The following is an 18056-nucleotide window of genomic DNA, read 5'->3' as shown; positions in this document are numbered from 1 at the left end:
ACAGACAGGAAATGTACTTCCTTGGCCTGAAATTAACAATACCTACTGGACCAGCAAACTACTCTCCCCTCTAAGCACCTGCCCAACATGATTCAGGACATCACCTTAATACAACACCTGCTGCTGGCTGGCACCAATGGGCTGTATCTGTAATTTTTTTAGTTTTAAGGACATAAGAACGTATCGGAGTCTACATGTCAATTATAGTATCTGACACCAATTTATTTAGGTGCATCCAAAGAGGCTCGTGCGTGAAGGCGAAGTTAACACAGACTTCTCACCAGACTCACTCGTAAAATTCATTCAAAGGAGCCTAAACGTGAATGAAGAAGATACGAGGATAAAACACCTATAAGCTATGCGTTGGCTGTCAGAGAAATTCTAAAAAAGTTCTGGAGGAATACTGTGAACGAAAGGGGAAAATCCAATCCACGAGCAGGTCCAGCAGCCTGGGAGGCAAGTACTGGGATGGAACAAACCTCCAGGCATATCCTTACAGATTTAACCACTTTTGAGCACTTAGCACCAAATAAAATATTCATCCCAAATACAGATTACAGGACAGAGGTATCTGGGAAAGCGAAGCAGGCTATTCTATTTCAGAATTAAGGTGCTTCCCCGGGCGACAAACCTTTGCTGAGGAAGTAACTGTGTGCATCATCACCCAAACTTTCCTTTTATTCTCTCCACACGTAGAACATTTGCTTTGGGAGCTTAAAGGCAAGCGAGCAGTCTATACATGTGTGTTACACTGAACTCGCCCCTCTCTGCAGTGCACTTTGCTTACAAGGGAGGTCCCCGGGTGTTCTCAGGCCCTAGCGCTTCTTTACTTATGTATCCCATCAATAGGACCCCTCCCTGGCTTCCTAGCTCACAGACGATTATCAGAAGCCTATCAGAAGGCTGCCAGGGAGTACAGACAGTATCCATAAATAATAGATGAAAAAGGAGATGGTGAGAAGTACATCCTTCTCCAAAAATACTTAAGCCACATCTCAAGCTTCTGGATCCTGTATGCCTGAACTCCGAGGGTGTCGCTTCACCACAACGAAGTATGAACTGACGGTCACCTTGAGCCTTCCAGGAAAGGTGAAATTATGTCCCGTGTACTTTTTAAAAGCAAGGGAAGTAGCAGATACGTTAGACCTCAGACAGCAAACGCCTGTGCAACAGAGCCATTGCCCTTCCCGCGTCCAAGGCGGACCCCGGGCACTCGGCCCGCCCTGTATTCCTGAAGGGGACACCGCCTGGGAATCCAGCTCGCAGCACCCCCAGGCAGCTGCTCCCCTTGCACAAATGGAAACCGACTTGCCAACCATGGCTTGGAAAGACTGCTATGAAAACAGAAAAAAAAAAAGAAAAAAGTTCACACCAGGGAACAAGGTTTAATGCTCTGGATGAGTCAGTACCTGGATCTGCTCCCTTCCTAACAAAGCTGGTACGTGAGCACACCGGCCTGGCTGAAACCATTCCCTGTGGTCTCCCAAGAACTTACAAATTGGACTCGACCAGGAAGGACCAAGACCTGTGTTCACCTCCAGCATGTTTTGATTCCTTCGGATTAGCTGGTGCTTCCCCGGGCAACTACGTACTAACAGGCCACGTCTCCCCGCTCCTTAAAGGTGGTGAACCAGGCATGAACTCACTCCCAGATCTGTGGGTGAGGGGCAGGAGAGACTCCCAATTCAGAAATGGAGCCAGACTGCTGGACTCATTTCCGGGCTCCCCCTTTCCTAGCTATGACCTCAAGCCAATTCCTTAACCTCTGTGCTGCACTTTCCCCATATGTAAAACGGGAGAACATAAAAGTATTTTATTTCATAGGGCTGCTGCAATGATTAAATGGGGCAGTATGTGTAAAGCCCTGAAAACTGTGGCTAGTAAGCGCTTTAAAACATCAGTGACCATTCTTATACGATTATTTCAATGAACCGGGGTCCCTTGTTTAAGTGGTCATGGTTTCATAGAGCTAAGGAAGTGTCTTCTTTTGAACCTAGCTTTAAAAATTTATATCTTGACTCTGAAATTCAAAACCAAGGGAAATAAAGTTATATGGAAAGACGGCAGAATAATCATCATCTCTTTTTCTCGTTGTGATCTGAAAAATGATCTCCTGTTCTATGGCTCATTCTCATCTGATGGGAGAAAGGGAGCGCTAGGGTCGGCATATGAACAGCACAGGCCTGGCTGAAACACAGCAAAGGGCCCTGGGGTCACTGGCAGCAACACAGCAAAGGGCCCTGGGGTCACTGGCAGCAGAACCAGGACTTGGGGATGCTTGAGCCCCTCCTCTCTGGGCGGAGGCAAGAGACGATGAAGCAAGGTTCCGGCCACTGTTATCTGTGCGACCACGAAATCTCATACGTGGCAAAAGTCAGCTCTGAGCAGCAGACGTAACTGTCAGTCAGATTCACGCTGCGGCTCAGGAGGACGCCTCTCAATAGTAACAGCAGCACATCCTAGGGCAGGCGTATCTGCAGTCTTCACAACCGTCCTTCCTGGTCAGATAGACTGTTATTGCCATTTACAGAAAGGAAAGCCGTGGCTCGGAAAGGTTAAGTAACTTGCCCAACATTACAGAGCTAATAAGTGGTAGAGCCAGGATTCAAGTATTTTATTCAGCAAGTTATTTACCGAGCGGCTACTACATGGCAGGCACCGTGGGAGATGTTGGAAACGCAGCAGTGAACAAAACAAAGTTCCCGCCCAGGGAGAACTTTCATTCTAGGAGGGGGACATTTAATAAACCTCCCTAACAAGTCGAGAACAGAACGTACGGATGAGTGAAGTCCCTCCAGGAACAGGAGAGCAGAGTGAGGAGACGCAGAGGGACGAACAAGGGCAGTCCTTCCCATCGGATGGTCGGGATAGACAGGTAATCAGCGGCTCCGGGTGTAGGGCCCATCAGTGCCCTTACCTACATCCCAATGCCCGAAATGAAGTCACAGCAAAACCCTGAGGGGTTCCCAGGAGGCCAGGCACCCTCAGGTGCCCCAGGCTCATTCACTTTGCCTGGGCCCAGACGGAGGGCTAAGACCATCCTGGAAGCCTTTGGGAGTGTTTCTAAAATTCTGAAAAAAGCTCTATTCTCCCCAAAGACAGTAACCACCATTCTCTAAAACTAACATAAACCGAGGTTTGTCATTTTCCATGAAGGAATCTTTTTTTTCCTTCTGGGCCTCTGAACACATGAGCAGTTTCTTCTGCAGCCTCTTCCAGAAGTTCCTCAGCAATCACCACCATCCATGCTCTGGCTCTTTCCACCGGGGACGGTTACCACACCCTGTCGGTTTCCTCAGCGGGGCCTCCCCGGCGCTATCACTGTGAGACCCGAGCCCTGGTCACTAGACAGTGGTCACTGATCGTCACCACACCGCCACCACAGGCATCATCTCCTGAGTTCTCACTGGGAATACACGTGCCCTCCTCTAGCCCGACCGCTCACATAACCAGAAGCCTGGGGCCCAGCCAGCAGCGTGCCCCACCCCTCAGTCACAAACGTTCAGAACCCAGGGAATTAAAACTCAGGTGGCTAGGAGTTCAAGGCCAGTGTTTGTTCCCAGTATGCTACCCAACCTCTCTACAGCAGAACCCCGTTGTGGGTGATGACATCAGCACTGATCACCTGGGGGACACGGGAACTACGTCAAACCCAAGGGCACGGTGAATTAGGTTGTTTCACATGGCAGCAAAGAGCATGGCTCTGGAGTCAGATGGCCGGGTTTGGGGTCCCCATTTACAGCTGTGGGACATAATGCAGGTGCCGTGGCCTCTCTCAGACTCGGTCAATTTGTCTGTACATGGGGACAACTGCTCTCCCTCAAGTGGTGGGAGAGCTCCCGAGGAGTTAGTGCCCGACGGGTAGGAACAGCCAGGAGCACCCTCAGCTCCTCCGTGACGGCCAGCTACACCCCAAGGTCCTCTGAACACCCTCGTACACAGGACAGAGTCCATCAGATCTACAGACCAACACCTTCATGATCCAGGCTGATCACTAAAGATGTTTTCTGAATGGCTGACCGACTGAATCACTACAGGAGAATGTCCCTGAATTCACAGGTCCAATAATAGCTTGGGAATAGAAGCCATCTGAAAATGTGCCTCAACTCGAGCTGGGCTGGCAAGGATTGGATGTGATTATAAAAAGCAAGTGAGAAGAGAATGTTACTGCAAGGAAAATCAAATCCATATGAGTTTTAAATAACTTCATTCCAATAGAGAGTATTAAAATGTTGTGTTTTTGGCAAGTATTAAATACTAAAACAAATGCAATTTTAAACTGAAATTCTACTTTAACTTAAAAAATTAAAACTGCCACAACTGTATCCTAAGGCCTAAATCCCCTTCTATTATTAACTTACCTGCGAAACAAATTGTAGGTCTTTTAAAAAATGTTTTCTACTTAAAATTTATATCTAGATTTCATGGTAAGACTCAGCAGTCATCCAAGCAGAACTCCGTATTATGCAGTAGGCTCCTATCTACACACTGATATGGAAATGTTCTCAGCTTAAATACGTTCTGATTCAGGACCTAAACCGATACTTTAAAATCTGCCTGTAGCTTTCTGTCATGACTGAAGTTTAACACCCCACTGAGTAACTCGGGGCGCGCCTATCAAGGAATCTTCAAAACCGTCTGTTGTCTGGCTTCCTGCTGTGGATTATAAGCTGGACACGGGAAGGCACACTTAGGCACAAACTTCTTCCATTAAAGGCTTATGTCCTCTGAACCACCCACCTGAATTTCAGCTCGCTCTCTATAAGAGACAGTGGAAAAGGAATCCAGCTGGTCCAAGTGAGGCAGAAAACAGAAGCTCATACAAATCCTATCACCCCAATGGTTCGGCAAGTTTACTCTAGTAAGTGTATCCAAGCCCCTTTTAATGGCTCATGACTGAATGTAACTTTTGCAACGGCTAATAATTTAACGCAGCGTCACGATGGTTTTTCCAATTCTTATTCTTCATCCAGAAAGTAAATAAAACCTACACGCACCCTCCAGGCTCTAATCCTATACTTTACAAGTAACTTCACTTTTGGCAGAAACCTAACCTTCCATTCTGCACGCAATGGACTATGTGCCAAGGTGGCAGGGCAAGCCCCGACAGACTTTGGTTTTGGCCCAACAGGTCAAGGTTCTTAAGTCACATCTGAGGATACTCCTGGCGACCAACACTTCCAGAATCAAAGCATATTATTATCATGCGCTTGATTTCTATTAAACAGCGTTTTGTGGACTAATCAGACTGGTCTACAAAGCCAGTTGAACCTGAAAGGTCTATGATGGAGGTAGAAGCATGTCCCACAGTTAAAAGAGTGAACTAGACGTGAACGTTCCCAGGCAGCTCCACACTAATCAACAGTCCTGCTGCATCAGGAAGAAGCCTTACAGAGAAGGGATGATTCTACTTGTTCACCAATGCCGGGAAAGCCCTCACTAGAGAAGATATCAAGGCCTGTATCCTACATCGAGAGGAAATGAAGCTTTCAAAAAAGAAACTACAAAAATGATCAATAGGACGGTACAGCTTGGAGGCAGTTCAAATCCCAGCCTTCCACTCGAGAACTGTGTGACCTCTGAACAAAACTCGTTTCCCCCCGGGGTCTGTTTCCCCATCTGTAAATGATACCAGCCTCAGGGGGTTGTCATCAAGTTTGAAAAATGCTTTGCACAGTACCTCGCACACGGAAAGCACCCGAAGGCTATGTCAGGTTCCCCCCAGAGCTTAACAGATAGTTTCAACACCTCTTGGAGAGGAAGCAGCGCGAGGGAGGGCAGTGGGAGAACCGAAGGGCCCGGTGTGGCCTGGGCCGGGTGGAGCAGGGGTCCAGGTGGGCCCTTGGGCGGTACCAAACAGGACTCCAGGCATCTGACGGAAGGGATCGGCCAATGAGCAGCTCCACATTTTCCCGACATCACACCCACTCGAACCTCAAGTTTTGTTCCTCTCAACTTTTTTTTTTTTTTTTTGATATTTTAGTCTGTAAAGAATTTCAGTGGTAATTTGGATGTCACCCTTCTCACCAATCTGGATCTTCTTCTTTCTTTTAATCCTACAGCAGGGCGACCGTAAATGTCGAGGCACTTGAGGCGCAAATGAGAACACTCAAGTCCTTCAGCAATTAAGAGCTACACACATTCCTTATGATTTACCCCACATAAATTCTGAAGTTCTTCCATGTGCAATGACATTGCCTGGGGTGGGTGTGGGGATACTTTAGGTGTCCAAAAAATGACAGAGATGGCAAACCGTTTTCCTTAACCATCGGCCTGGTTTTTGGACCTTATACGTGGCCTTTATATCCGAGTTACCCTTTTCCTCACCCCCCCCCCGTACTTAAAGGATATAAGCCAATCGATTCAAAGTGAGGCCTGATATCAAATCAAAATCGACAAGAAATCAAATATCGAATGCATTGAGATATAATTTTAGAAGAGTCGCTTTAACCTAAGTATTAAACGTCAGCAGTTATCTAGGTATCTGCCCTCAAATATTAAGGTAGAAGCACCTTCTTGACCACCCAGACTTGGGAGAACTGTGACAGAGTGAGGGAGGTTTTGGATATGAAGTGTTTAAAAAAAAAAAAGGCACCACGCAAATATAAGCTTCACAAAGGCTGGGATTCTGGTCCACTGATGGAACCTAATCACCTCAGTAGGTGCTCGATAAATTAATGTGATTTTGTAAAACATTTTGCTAGAAAGTACCTATAACATCCAAATTAAAACAGCCAGCCTAGAGACACTGACAGATCTTTCAAAGTGTTAGCTGCAGGGACACAAGGCTTTAGTTACGAGCTTTCTAAATTTTTCAAAATGTTTAACTCTGTGAAGAGTAAAGCAACCAAACTGGGGCAGCTCACTCCTGTCGAGAGGGAGCTGACCACCTGCTTGGGGACTCCTCAACTGAGTATGTGGGCGCTGCCACATCCAGGCCCTGCTGTAAGAACGGGGGTGACACAACAGACCGCACCCTGCTCTTTCAGACCCGAGGAAATGTCAGCGTCCGCAGCCTGGGAAGAAGGCGTCCGGCTAGAAGGAAAACTCGGGACCACCTTGTCCACTCCCCACTTTGGGCAGACCAGGAACTAACAACCTTGAGGCAAAATACCTACCCGAGGCTAAGCCAGCGAGGCAGGGACGGAGGAGGAGCTTGTTAGAGCCCTGGAGGGACAGGTGTCCCTGGTTCCCAGAGCAGCGCCCTTTCCAGCTCACAGCGTCCGGCTCCTCCCCGGGTGCTGTGCGTGCCCAGCGCTCAGTTTCTAGAACATTTACACAGCTAACGCTGAGAGCCGCTCCGTACCTCTGCCTCTTCCTCCCATACACCTGCCCACAACCCTTCTGGGGTTTCCTAAGGTAGGAATCCGTAAGCCACAAGTGTGAACACATCTCGCTGAGGGAGGCTGACCGCACCTTCAGCTTCACCACCGTTCCGAGCAGGAAGGACACAGGCGGAGGAAAAAAATGAGGACAAGTGGTCCCACGTAGGACTTTATGAATAAACTGCTTGTTTCAGCCATTTTTAATCTTTAAAAACACAAACAAACAAACAGCAATTCCATATCAACCTAATACAAATGTTACAACAACTTTGTTTCATTCTTCAGGGGAGCCATAAATATAAAAACCTCCAGACCAGAGCGAACTGGTCACAAGCACAGAGGAAACTGACACCCCATACAGGAAATTATTTCACTCTTACCAAAGTAAGTTCTCCACGCACTTCTTAGCACCACCGTCCAACTGCATGTCTACTCTCTAGGTGGTATGGAAGCGATGTGAATTCACAAATATTCAATCAATGCCAAACAGAAACAAGTGGGAAGAGGTCGGCCGTGGGGCTCGACAACTGCACTTTAGAGATGCAGCCTGTGAGCACCCCTCCCACACGCACCTTCATTTTCCCCCTTAACTGCTCCCAATGATGTACAAAATACAGTCCTTCCACAGCTTTTAGAAAGTTTTTTATTGGTTACAATGATATAAAATGCATCATTTGAATTCCCCCGTCAGTAAGTGCTTGCTAGCAACAGCATAAGAAAACTTTCTGTACATCTGACAAGCTCAAATGATTTATTTCATGCTGGAAGGGGAAAAATAGCAAACACCACTCTTAACTTGTCTATAATTAACCTCTCTCTCTCTCTCAAGGCTACGTTGGTTAAAATCAACGGACAACCCCTTTTGTATGTCAATTTGTAAATTTTAATGTTTTCATTAGAATAGTCTTTTATATCACTCTGCAACAAGAAACAATAAAATTACTAACAGCAAACTTCAATACAAGAACACTCTCCAGATTAACAACTCAAACAAAATGTAAAATGTAAATCACATATAATACAATTGAAGCGTCCAAAACAATTTAAATAATTTTAAATATTTTATTTTTAAACTGCTACAAATGCTTTATACAATATTTCAACATAAAGTCCCCATAACAGAAATGTAACAAAATGGGAATGATAGTGAAAGGGTTAAAGTGGCACAAATTCACCAAACAAGTATTAAACTACAAATTTTAAGAGGTAGATTACTTTTAAAGTTGAGAACAACAACGACAACAAAAAAAAAACAACACGAATAAAACTTAGCCATTGTCCACCAACTCCGTCATTAATTAGAGGGAAGGCATATAATAATGTGTGGAGAAATGACACTTGTATACTCAGAAATAGGCCAATCCGTTGGGCTGTTTAAATCTCTGTATTAGAGACTGATGTGTAAAACCTGATAAGTGAATTCATTTACCCTTAGGTGTAGACATACATCTATACAGGCCTGTGATGTATCCTGGGCACTGATAATATTGCTACCGTCTCCGATAATACAACAGTTATAAATTAGTGCCAGATAATAATCTGAGAGGATAATGTCCATTTGGATATATAAACATGACACTGGAAGAGGCATAAAAAAGAGTCCATATCCAATCTGGTTTCCTCTCCATTATGCTGGCAATCGGCTTGTGATAAAACAACAACAGCAACAACAAAAAGAAACAGGCTAAGAAAGAAGCTAAATGCCTCTGTCTACAATTCATTTAAAGGAAAGGCATCAAGAGCTGGTGTGACCAAAACATTATAAAACGAGTGCATCAGAATCCGTCATCCCTGAAATCTACAACAAACTACTGATAAAACAGAGAACTTGCTTTGCAAGATTAGGTTCAACTCATTCCTTTCTCTGCTCTGTGCCAAAAGCCAGGGCCACGCTCAGGTCTGAGTTACCAGTCCTGTGATGAGGGGCCAGGTCAGCTAGCCTGTCCTATAGCGCCCTCCTCTGTGCATCTTAATCGCCTGTGAGCCCAGCACGTGTGTTGGGCGCCAGCGAAGAAGCGGATGCCTGACTCTAACCAGGGCAACAAGAAGCCCACTCACTGGCAATCGGCTGTGTGTTAGGGTTTCTGAGTCAGCTTCAACTGGTCTTGCAAGCTTGGTAGATTTCGTACGCTTTGCCGTAGTGCTTATCCTAAGTTGAGCATGCATTATCTTTATTTAGTCAATTAAGGTTTGTTTTGTTTGGGGGGCTTTTCTACAGGAAGTTCCTAGAAAATAAGAAAACTGAAGATACACGACAACATAACACAACCTTGTATGAGCTGACCACGGTAAAGAAAAGGTGGGAAGACCATGGGACGAATGTTAAGACAGCAACAGGATGACTCGGAAGGTGTGTGGGAACGTGGGTGTCCCGCGCAAAAGAGACATGCTGAGAGGGACGCAGACAGTCTCCTTGGAGTGATGTGGCGGAGATGGTATGGGAGAAATCAGCACCATTTTGGTTTTTTTAGCCCATTTCACGGTAAATGGAAAAGCTTGGTCTGGAATTTCGTTCTGCTTCTCCATCACTTATTTACGTGTCCTTAACTGGCTGCAATGGGAACACAGTATTAAACAACAACAACAAGAAAAGCTGCTGGAGAAGCAGCGCTGAAGAATGTAAAAATGCCTTGGGATTTACAAAGAGCAAAGATGGGTAAGAAGGGAGTAGAAAATGTACCTCTTTCCTTATCTTTCTGTCTTACAGTCCGTGGAAGTGAGCCCTCAGCCACCAGCTCTAAATGCAGTCCCACCGACAAGCCACAGGTGGGCTCCAACCCGACCCGCGGAAGGTGAGCCCGACACAGCGTTCGCTGGATTAAGAGCTGTAACAGGAGAATCTAGTCGGTGGTATGTCTCTGCGGCTTTGTCCTAAGAAAAGGATTTGGAGCACACGCCTTTTTCACACCCGGATTGGCACAATGGCTTGTGCTACAGGAAATGACCAAACGGCAAATTCTGCTGAGCTCTCGGTGTAGAATGGAAAACTGACGTCGTTCTCACGGCTGACTGCAAGTGTATACTTGAAAATCTGTGGAATCCTAAACTGGCATTTGAATGTAAAACGTCTGAGTGCCGAGGACTAGCCCTTAATCACAGTTATGATCAAACACACAGGGAAAGGGTGCGCTGCCAGGCCCGGGGTAAGTCCTCGAACATGCAATGGAGCAAGGACAGCGAAATCACTGAAAACCAGAGTGAAAGTGGATACTTCCAAACCTGTGCTACGAAATCACCCCTGAATAAAATTTACAAATAGAAATATACTGAAAAGGGAAGACGACTAGTTAGAGCAACTCCTTGCCAGTGCAGTACAACAAACGTGGAAAAGGACGAAGCCTCCACTAAGAGCCCTGGGCTGACACCGATGGACCATCACATCCCCAGGCCTGCGCCTAGGATCCCGGCTTTATACCAAATTCACTACAAGGTACTAAGAACTCTCTGAAGAATCGCCCACTCTTCTGCCCAGATGATCCAAATATGATGCCCCTGAACGCTCATTCTGTAATTCCCAAAAATACTTCCCAAGTTTATGGTCACGGAAGCCTGCTGCTACCATCTACAGTCAGAATAATACCCGTGTCTTCTGAACTGTTCGTTCCTTGTTTCCTTTCAGGCCAAATTTCATTCCAGCAACGTTAACTTTCAAACAAAGCAAAATAATTAAAACTAAGTGGAGCAAAGAATAGAGACACAATTTTATTAGGCACTTCAGTCCTTTGCAGTCTTAAGGGTTCTTCAAAAGCCCTGGATGAACTTCACTCAGAGAGTTTTCCTTTATAGTACGTTAATTTTTTCTTATCAACTTTACCCTTGAACTGTATAAATGGGATCCAGTACAAAATAAGTGATTCTTTCAGATACTATCGGAAACAAAGGAGAATACACATATACATTCTAAAGCATCAACCACCTGGGAAACGTTTTTTAGTACAGTCCATGAAAATGACGGCATGTTCTGGGTGGTTTAACCTTGAAAAGGACAGTCCAAGAATGTCCTGTTGTTCTGGAACTTCCCGAACAGACTGAGCACAAGGAGGTACACAGTGAAACTGCTACAGGCAGGAAGTCTGGACAGCTGATAAACAGGTGTTTACTTTCACCAGGACTAAGCTCCAAGACGCTGTATACACGTATGTCAGTAAGGTCTACCGTAACTGGTTACTTAGTATATTTATGAAGTAGCTTTAAAAAAAGTCTGATCCTTTATTCCTACAGTCAATCATTCTAATCAACCCTTGGCTAATGATTCTCGTCTCCATCTTCAGCCATGACTTATGGCCCACCAGCACCGAGAACTCTGCCTCATCGAATGCGCAGTGATAAACAGCATCTCTGAGCCCTCGTGACCTTTCCAAACGGCAGTCACCTCCCAGTTAACTCTGATTCTATTTGCTTAAAACACCAAAGAATTCTGAGACACTGGAAGTTATAGCCAAGAGCCTAGAGTCCTGCAGCTCACTCTGAAAGGACAGGATTTTAAAATACTGTGCAGAAATTCTAGCTGATGATGAATACTTTCACCTGAGATGAACCTGTAGGCATCATTCAGGAAACCACAGGATACCAAGAGTGCACTCCACTCACGTTTGAACTAACTCCGGAAGTCTGAGAAGTCAATGGAGCAAACTTAACCCCTGCCCTATGTTTTCACCGGTCGCCAAGAACGGTTCTTAATATAGGAAGAACACAGGATAAACAGTGGGACCACCTCAGAGCTGAGCTAAGACGGGCTCTGGCATCACGCCGGGGAAACAAAGGCACTGACAAGCGGGATGACCTGCCCTTCGTCCCCACCCGCACCTGAAAGAACCATGCTCTGGCCCTTCGGCAGGCACTCTCTCCTCCTCCCGCCCGTGGGAATCTGGCTGTTTACCACCCTATGCCTGAGAACAGGAGCAAGTGGGAGGACACATGGCATTTTTAAAAGGAATAGAGTGCTGTGTTTTGATTTATTTTAACCAAGAGGCAAGTTTTTAAAATTAAAACACAATAAAAGCAAGCATGGATGGTAAAAAGCAGTCTCAGCTGCTAGAACTGCACTTAAGTCACAGAAATATTACACCAGATTGTACTGTGGTTTTAATGAACTCCATGATCCATCTTAACATAAGAAGTAAGCTATGATCAGAAAATAATACCAGTGACACTGGGATACCACCCAAGATATAAAGGAAGTTTGAGAGAATTTCACCTTTTCATAGTAGGGTGCTCTGGGGAGCTTTTCATGGCTTCAAATCCAATTCATAACTGGCCCTATTAGAGAAACTGTACCACTTTGTGAGTCCTACGCCTGAAGTAAGAGCTGTATGTATCCATCTCTACAACAGCCAAAGCACTGACCCTCCTGCACACCGGCCTACACCTTAAGCAACAGCTATTTCCTTTAAATGCTTATGTCAAAATCGTGCAGGAAAAGGGAAGAGAAGCCATTGGGCAAGGACAGTGTTTTCTTCCAACTGTCCTCCCCCTCGCTCTGGAGCTCTGAATTCCTCCGGCCCTGGAGCCTCGCTTACCTGAAGTCCTTCAGCTCCTGCTTGCCGCTGCCGTCCTCCCTCCTGTTCTCACTCGGGTCGGCGGCAGCTGCCAGCTGCAGGCTTCGGGTGATCGGCCCCCCACTTCGTTCTCTAGATTTTACACTGAACCTGTCTGTCCGCTTCTTACTGGCCAAGGCCGACTTGCTCTGTAAGACAGCCCTGCTTTTCTGTGCCCTCACGTGCAGGCTCCGAGACGTCTTGCCCGAGAGCTGAGCTGCATGATTCCTGGCTGCAGCCTTGGGCTTCTTGCTGTCGCTGTGAGTCATTTTGGCCATTCGTATCGGGCTTAAGTTCCTTAAGGAGGAGCTTGGTTTTTTGGACTTAACCGAAGCTGCAAATTTAACATTCTGCTTGGACCTGAAGGACGAGGAGGGCGGTGGGACCTGTGCAGGGCCCGAGCTGCGAGCTCTGGTCTTGCCCAAAGGCGCCTGCATGCTTTGCATTTTGATCTCTGCATCCGCTGTCCGTCTGCGGTGGCTGCTGCCGCTGTTCCTGTCACTACTTGCAGGTGATGGGTGTCCTCCTTTCTTGGATGAATGGGAAGCTTTTCTCTTGGAAGGAGAAAGGGGTTTCTTGGGACAGCTGAAAGCGGCGTGCTTGTTCAGGCTCCCGATGTACGTGAACTCTCTGTTGCAGTACGGACAGATGTGCGAGGACGACTCAGGAGCATTTTTTAGGTCGGCTTTCTGCTTTGCAGACTTGTTTTTCTGAAGGATGGCTTTCTGGACAAGCTGGTTTTTTTTCTTCAACGCATTTAACTTGAGCTTATTTGAGGACATTTTGCTGAGCTCAACGCTAAAGTTCAGTCTTTTGGGCTGTCCCATTCGTCTGAAGGCATTCTTCCCAGAGCTGTCCAAAACCACCACACCGTTTCTGGGCTGCACAGTCTGTTTCAGCGGGACTGGATTTTTCTTCGGGGTATACCTCTTCTTGTCGCTAGCAGAAGCACATGCCAGGATGTGTTTGTGCAGCTCAGGCATGTTGTCCACACCTTTCCCACACTTGGTGCAGCGAATGGCGGTAGTAAACGTCTGTGGGATATTGTGTGTAGTGAAATTTGTGGCCGTCACACCAATGCCTAGGGGGTTGCGGTGATGGTACTGAAATGGAGGTGGTTTAAAGCTTGGGTAATGCTGATTGAGACCCAATCGAACATCTGGATCTTTCGTCTTTATTCCAGAAGCCATTATCTTTATGGTCGTGTAAAGCTCTTCTGAGGAATCGTTCAGCTCCTCTTCTTCTTTAGACGTTTCTAAAGGGTCTTCCGGCAAACTCTGCATATGCTCTGCGTGGGCCTTGCTGGGATCTGTGAAGTTCTGGGGCCTCAGGGTGCCACTTTCAAACTCATGGTGTGTGCACAGCGTGTCGGGGTGGAGGTCTCGCTGGTGCTGCTGCAGGTTGCACAAAAACGCAAATTCTTTTTTACAAACCGAACACACAAAGATATTCCCAACTCCATGAAGCAAAAAGCGATGTTCTGACAAATCAGTTTTAGCCTTAAAGAGCTGCACACAAAATTCACATTTGAAGGGCCATTCCTCAGCGTGAATGGATAAATGTTTGGTTAGATCTTTAATGGAAAGGAAAGGTGATTCACAGACGTTGCAGACAAAATTTTTGTTGAATGTCTCCTGAACGATATCCCGCGCAGTGGCAGACTGGGATTCTTCCCTCGCTTTCGGACCTTCATTCTCCAATTCCTCCTGTTTAAAAGATATCATGGGCAGAGAGGCTTCCAGATTATCCCCAGAGGAAACCACAGACGATACTGCTGAGAGAGGAGGTGGCGAAGGAGAAGAGGAGGAGGACGAAGAAGAGAACGAAGGCGAAGCAGATGAGGAGGAAGACGAAGAGAGCGTCGGAGGCCCCGGTGAGGCAGCAGACGTGAGGGGCTCCACGGAAGGAATGGGAGATGGCGAGGGAGACACCGTTGGGGAAAGAATTGGAAGTGGGGACTGTGCGGCGGCGTTCGAGAGTGGAGAGGGACACGGATGAGGGGATGCCCCGGAAGAGGGGGCTGCAAGAGGTACAGTGGGAAGCAGCGGAGGGGGTGGGGTGGCAACAGTTAACACAGGAGGACAGGGCTGGGGGGAAGAGGGATTGGTTGGGGTCAAGAGAGGCGGCAGCTGCCCGGAAGAAAGGGAAGATGTCTGCAGGGCAGGTGACGAAGGAGGAGACTCGCCAGGAGGGGCAGGTAAGCTGGAGTCGGGACCAAGGTCAGGGTCCGGCTGAGGATCCAGGGGTTTACAAGGACTGGGGCTCCTGGTCACGGCTGGAGCATTTTCTACAGGTAAGTCGACGCCATTGTATTCGTTGAGAAGGACCTTCTGTAGCATGCAGGTGGTTGGCTTCTTTTTCTTCGCAGCGCTGCAGGCTGGCTGCACCGGATGGTTTTCTTTGAATTCCTTGCCTTCAGAGTCACTACTAGGCTTTCTATGCACACTGAGATCTAACACAGATTCCCACTGGACCGGAGCCTTGCCTGTACCCTCAGCCTTCTGTTTTACACCACTGGATAAATCCAGTGGCTGCTGGTTGCATACGTTGCTAAAAGTAGAACTAGCTGCCCACTCTTTAGATACTTTATATTCATCAAAGCCTGGAGGGCTCCCAGTTTCTCTCTCATCTCTCCCAGACAAACTCCATGCTGGTGAGTTGCTATGACTTTCTAATTTGGGCTTTTTGGAACTCAGAACTGCCTCAGTCCACATGGCTTTCCCATCGCCCGGCTTCCCAAAGTCTCGAAGGGCAGGACTGTGCTGTGGAGAGCTGGGGGGAGAGCTGGTCCGCCTCTTAAACCTGCTCGAGGTCACAGGGAGCATCGACGCAGGCGTGGACACACAGACAGGACCTAATTTAGGTATTTCAGTGGCTGAAATCCCTGCAGGAGGAGTCAGTTTCTCCTGCGTTTGAAGCAGTTGTTTGAGCTTCGATGACAAATACACATTTTTCTCTTTGTGGAACGGAACGGCCTCTGTGGTTGATATGCTGAGAGGCAGGCTCAAGGAACACGAAGGTGCTACGGCATCAGACTCGGTCTCGGCTTTAATTCTGGGCAACACAGGAGGACTGGCAGTCCTCCGTTTCTTGGACTCACTGTTCGTGCTGCTGGAAGGCTCTTTCGGAAGATCATCTGTTATAGGGACCTGTGTGGTCTTTATATTTTGAGTTATTTCCACTGTAACCGGAGTGAGCAGACAGTTGATACCGTACAAGTCTGCCGAACTGGATTCCATCTCAATAACATCACAGTTACTGGTGCTGCAGCTGGTCTGAATTTTACCATCAATGTAGTAATTTAAATTTTCCGAGATATTGCTAGAAATATCCATGATGTACACGTCGTCTGCCTCCGCGTCCTCCTCTGGCTCTGTGCTGGGTACGTAGACACTCTGGGCGGGCGGGGCCTGCTCCGCCGGGGGCGGCTGCTCCTCGAGGAGACCCCCTTTTCGCCGCACACCTTTAGGAATCAGGTGACGCTCGTGGACCCTGCGCTGATGCCGCCTCATGTTGGTGTGAGTTCCAAAAACCTTTTTACAGTACTGGCACGGATGAAGCTCCTTAACTTCTCCGTTCTCTTCTACAACAGAAGAATTTACCGTGTCTTGGGAAGCCTTCTCTGAATTCAAGGTCAGAGAGTCTTGCCCAAGACTGGGAGGCTGCGCGTCATCCTTCGGAGGAGCGCCGTCCCCGGGCGCCCTGCCATCGGCTGGGGCCTCCGGTGGCCGGAGCGTCAGGCTGGGCTTCCGCTTCAGCCCCGCCTCGTGGCGCCGCTCGTGCCGCCGCCTGTTGATCTGCGTGCCGAACGCCTTCCCGCAGTACTTGCACTTGAAGGCGTGGTTTACCGTGGATATGTGGATGTGCATGTGCCGCTCCAGCCCCTGTTTGGTCGTGAACTTCCTCTCGCAGTGCTGACACGGGAACAGAAACGTTTCAAACACGTCACCATTGGCCTCTTCTTTAGCTTTGGGAATTCTGACGGCAGGTGCTACCTCCGGAGAGTCTTCAAGAGCGCCCAGCGGAACAGTCCGTGGCTCTTCTAACAGATCCTCTGGGCTCTCGTCACACCGCATCTCCAGCTCTCCCGCGGCGCTCCCGCCTGGCACGCCAGCTGCCGCCGCCTCCTCCTCGTCCAGCTCCCCCTCCTCCCCCTCCTCCTCCTCTTCCTCCTCCGCGTCGTTCGCATCGCTACGCGCCGCGTCCAGCTCTGCGGCCGGTCCCACCTGGGGGTCCTGGGCAGGGGGCGGGAGGGCGGGCTCCAGAGGCACATCCTGACTCACCACCTCCTGAAGGGCAGCCGTCTGCTCGGCGGCGGACGCGGAAGGCTTCTCGTCTTCGTCTCTGGGGCCTGGAAAGCACAGGGAGGCAGAAGCATGGAAGTCAGGGCACACACCAGCCACTTGTGATCAGTTTCCATTATTCACGTTATTTCTCTGATCCCCTAAATGTGTAAGGGAGGTCGTAACAACACACAGCTCTGCTTTCTCGGTTATAAAGCTGTACTGCATAAAATTCCATTTCACTCATTCAACAAATGTTTACAGAGCACCTGCTCTGTACCAGGCAGCTTCGTGGGCAGTGAGGATACAATGTGAACAATAAATGCCTGAAGGAGCTTAGGTTCTTTTGTGTTTCATCGCATACATATAAACAACATTTTTGCTTACAGAAACTGTAGTGTTTAAAACTGTGTCGGAGGGCTTCCCTGGTGGCGCAGTGGTTGAGAGTCCGCCTGCCGATGCAGGGGACGCGGGTTCGTGCCCCGGTCCGGGAAGATCCCACATGCCGCAGAGCGGCTGGGCCCGTGAGCCATGGCCACTGAGCCTGCGCGCCCGGAGCCTATGCTCCGCAACGGGAGAGGCCACAACAGTGAGAGGCCCGCGCTCCACAAAAAAAAAAAAAAAACTGTGTTGTAGTAGTTGATACTGAAATTCAAGATACTATGGTCATGAATTCCAATTTTTCATGATTCCGAATGGAAACCAGAAAATTGCTAAACATATTACCAGGTTAGATTCTCAGTGGTCTGTCTTGAATGCAATGATTCTCTCTCCCTCCTCCTGACTAAAACTATATATTGAGAGCTAGAACATTTTCCAAAATCATGCAATCATCATTTTTCATGTAAAAGGAACTTCGGAGCTCACTTCTTCCAAGGCTGATTAAATTATGGAGGACTCAGGAGTACCTC

General features: G+C 47.8%; 1 protein-coding gene across 5 annotated transcripts in view; it reads right to left on the bottom strand.

Moving 5' to 3' along the window:
• The window catches only part of PRDM2 (PR/SET domain 2), a 118678-nt gene that overhangs the window by 21415 nt on the left and 79207 nt on the right, over nt 1–18056 (bottom strand). For all 5 annotated transcript variants that reach the window (XM_079945365.1, XM_079945367.1, XM_079945364.1 and 2 more), the window contains one exon: nt 12845–17213. In XM_079945365.1, the coding sequence (XP_079801491.1) occupies nt 12845–17213 (4369 nt within the window). The remainder of the gene's footprint in view (nt 1–12844; nt 17214–18056) is intronic.

Source organism: Stenella coeruleoalba (assembly GCF_951394435.1).
Source record: "Stenella coeruleoalba genome assembly, chromosome: 1".
Classification (NCBI taxonomy): domain Eukaryota; kingdom Metazoa; phylum Chordata; class Mammalia; order Artiodactyla; family Delphinidae; genus Stenella; species Stenella coeruleoalba.
The sequence above is the reverse complement of the archived record's forward strand: the minus strand, read 5'-3'. Positions and strand labels throughout refer to the sequence as shown.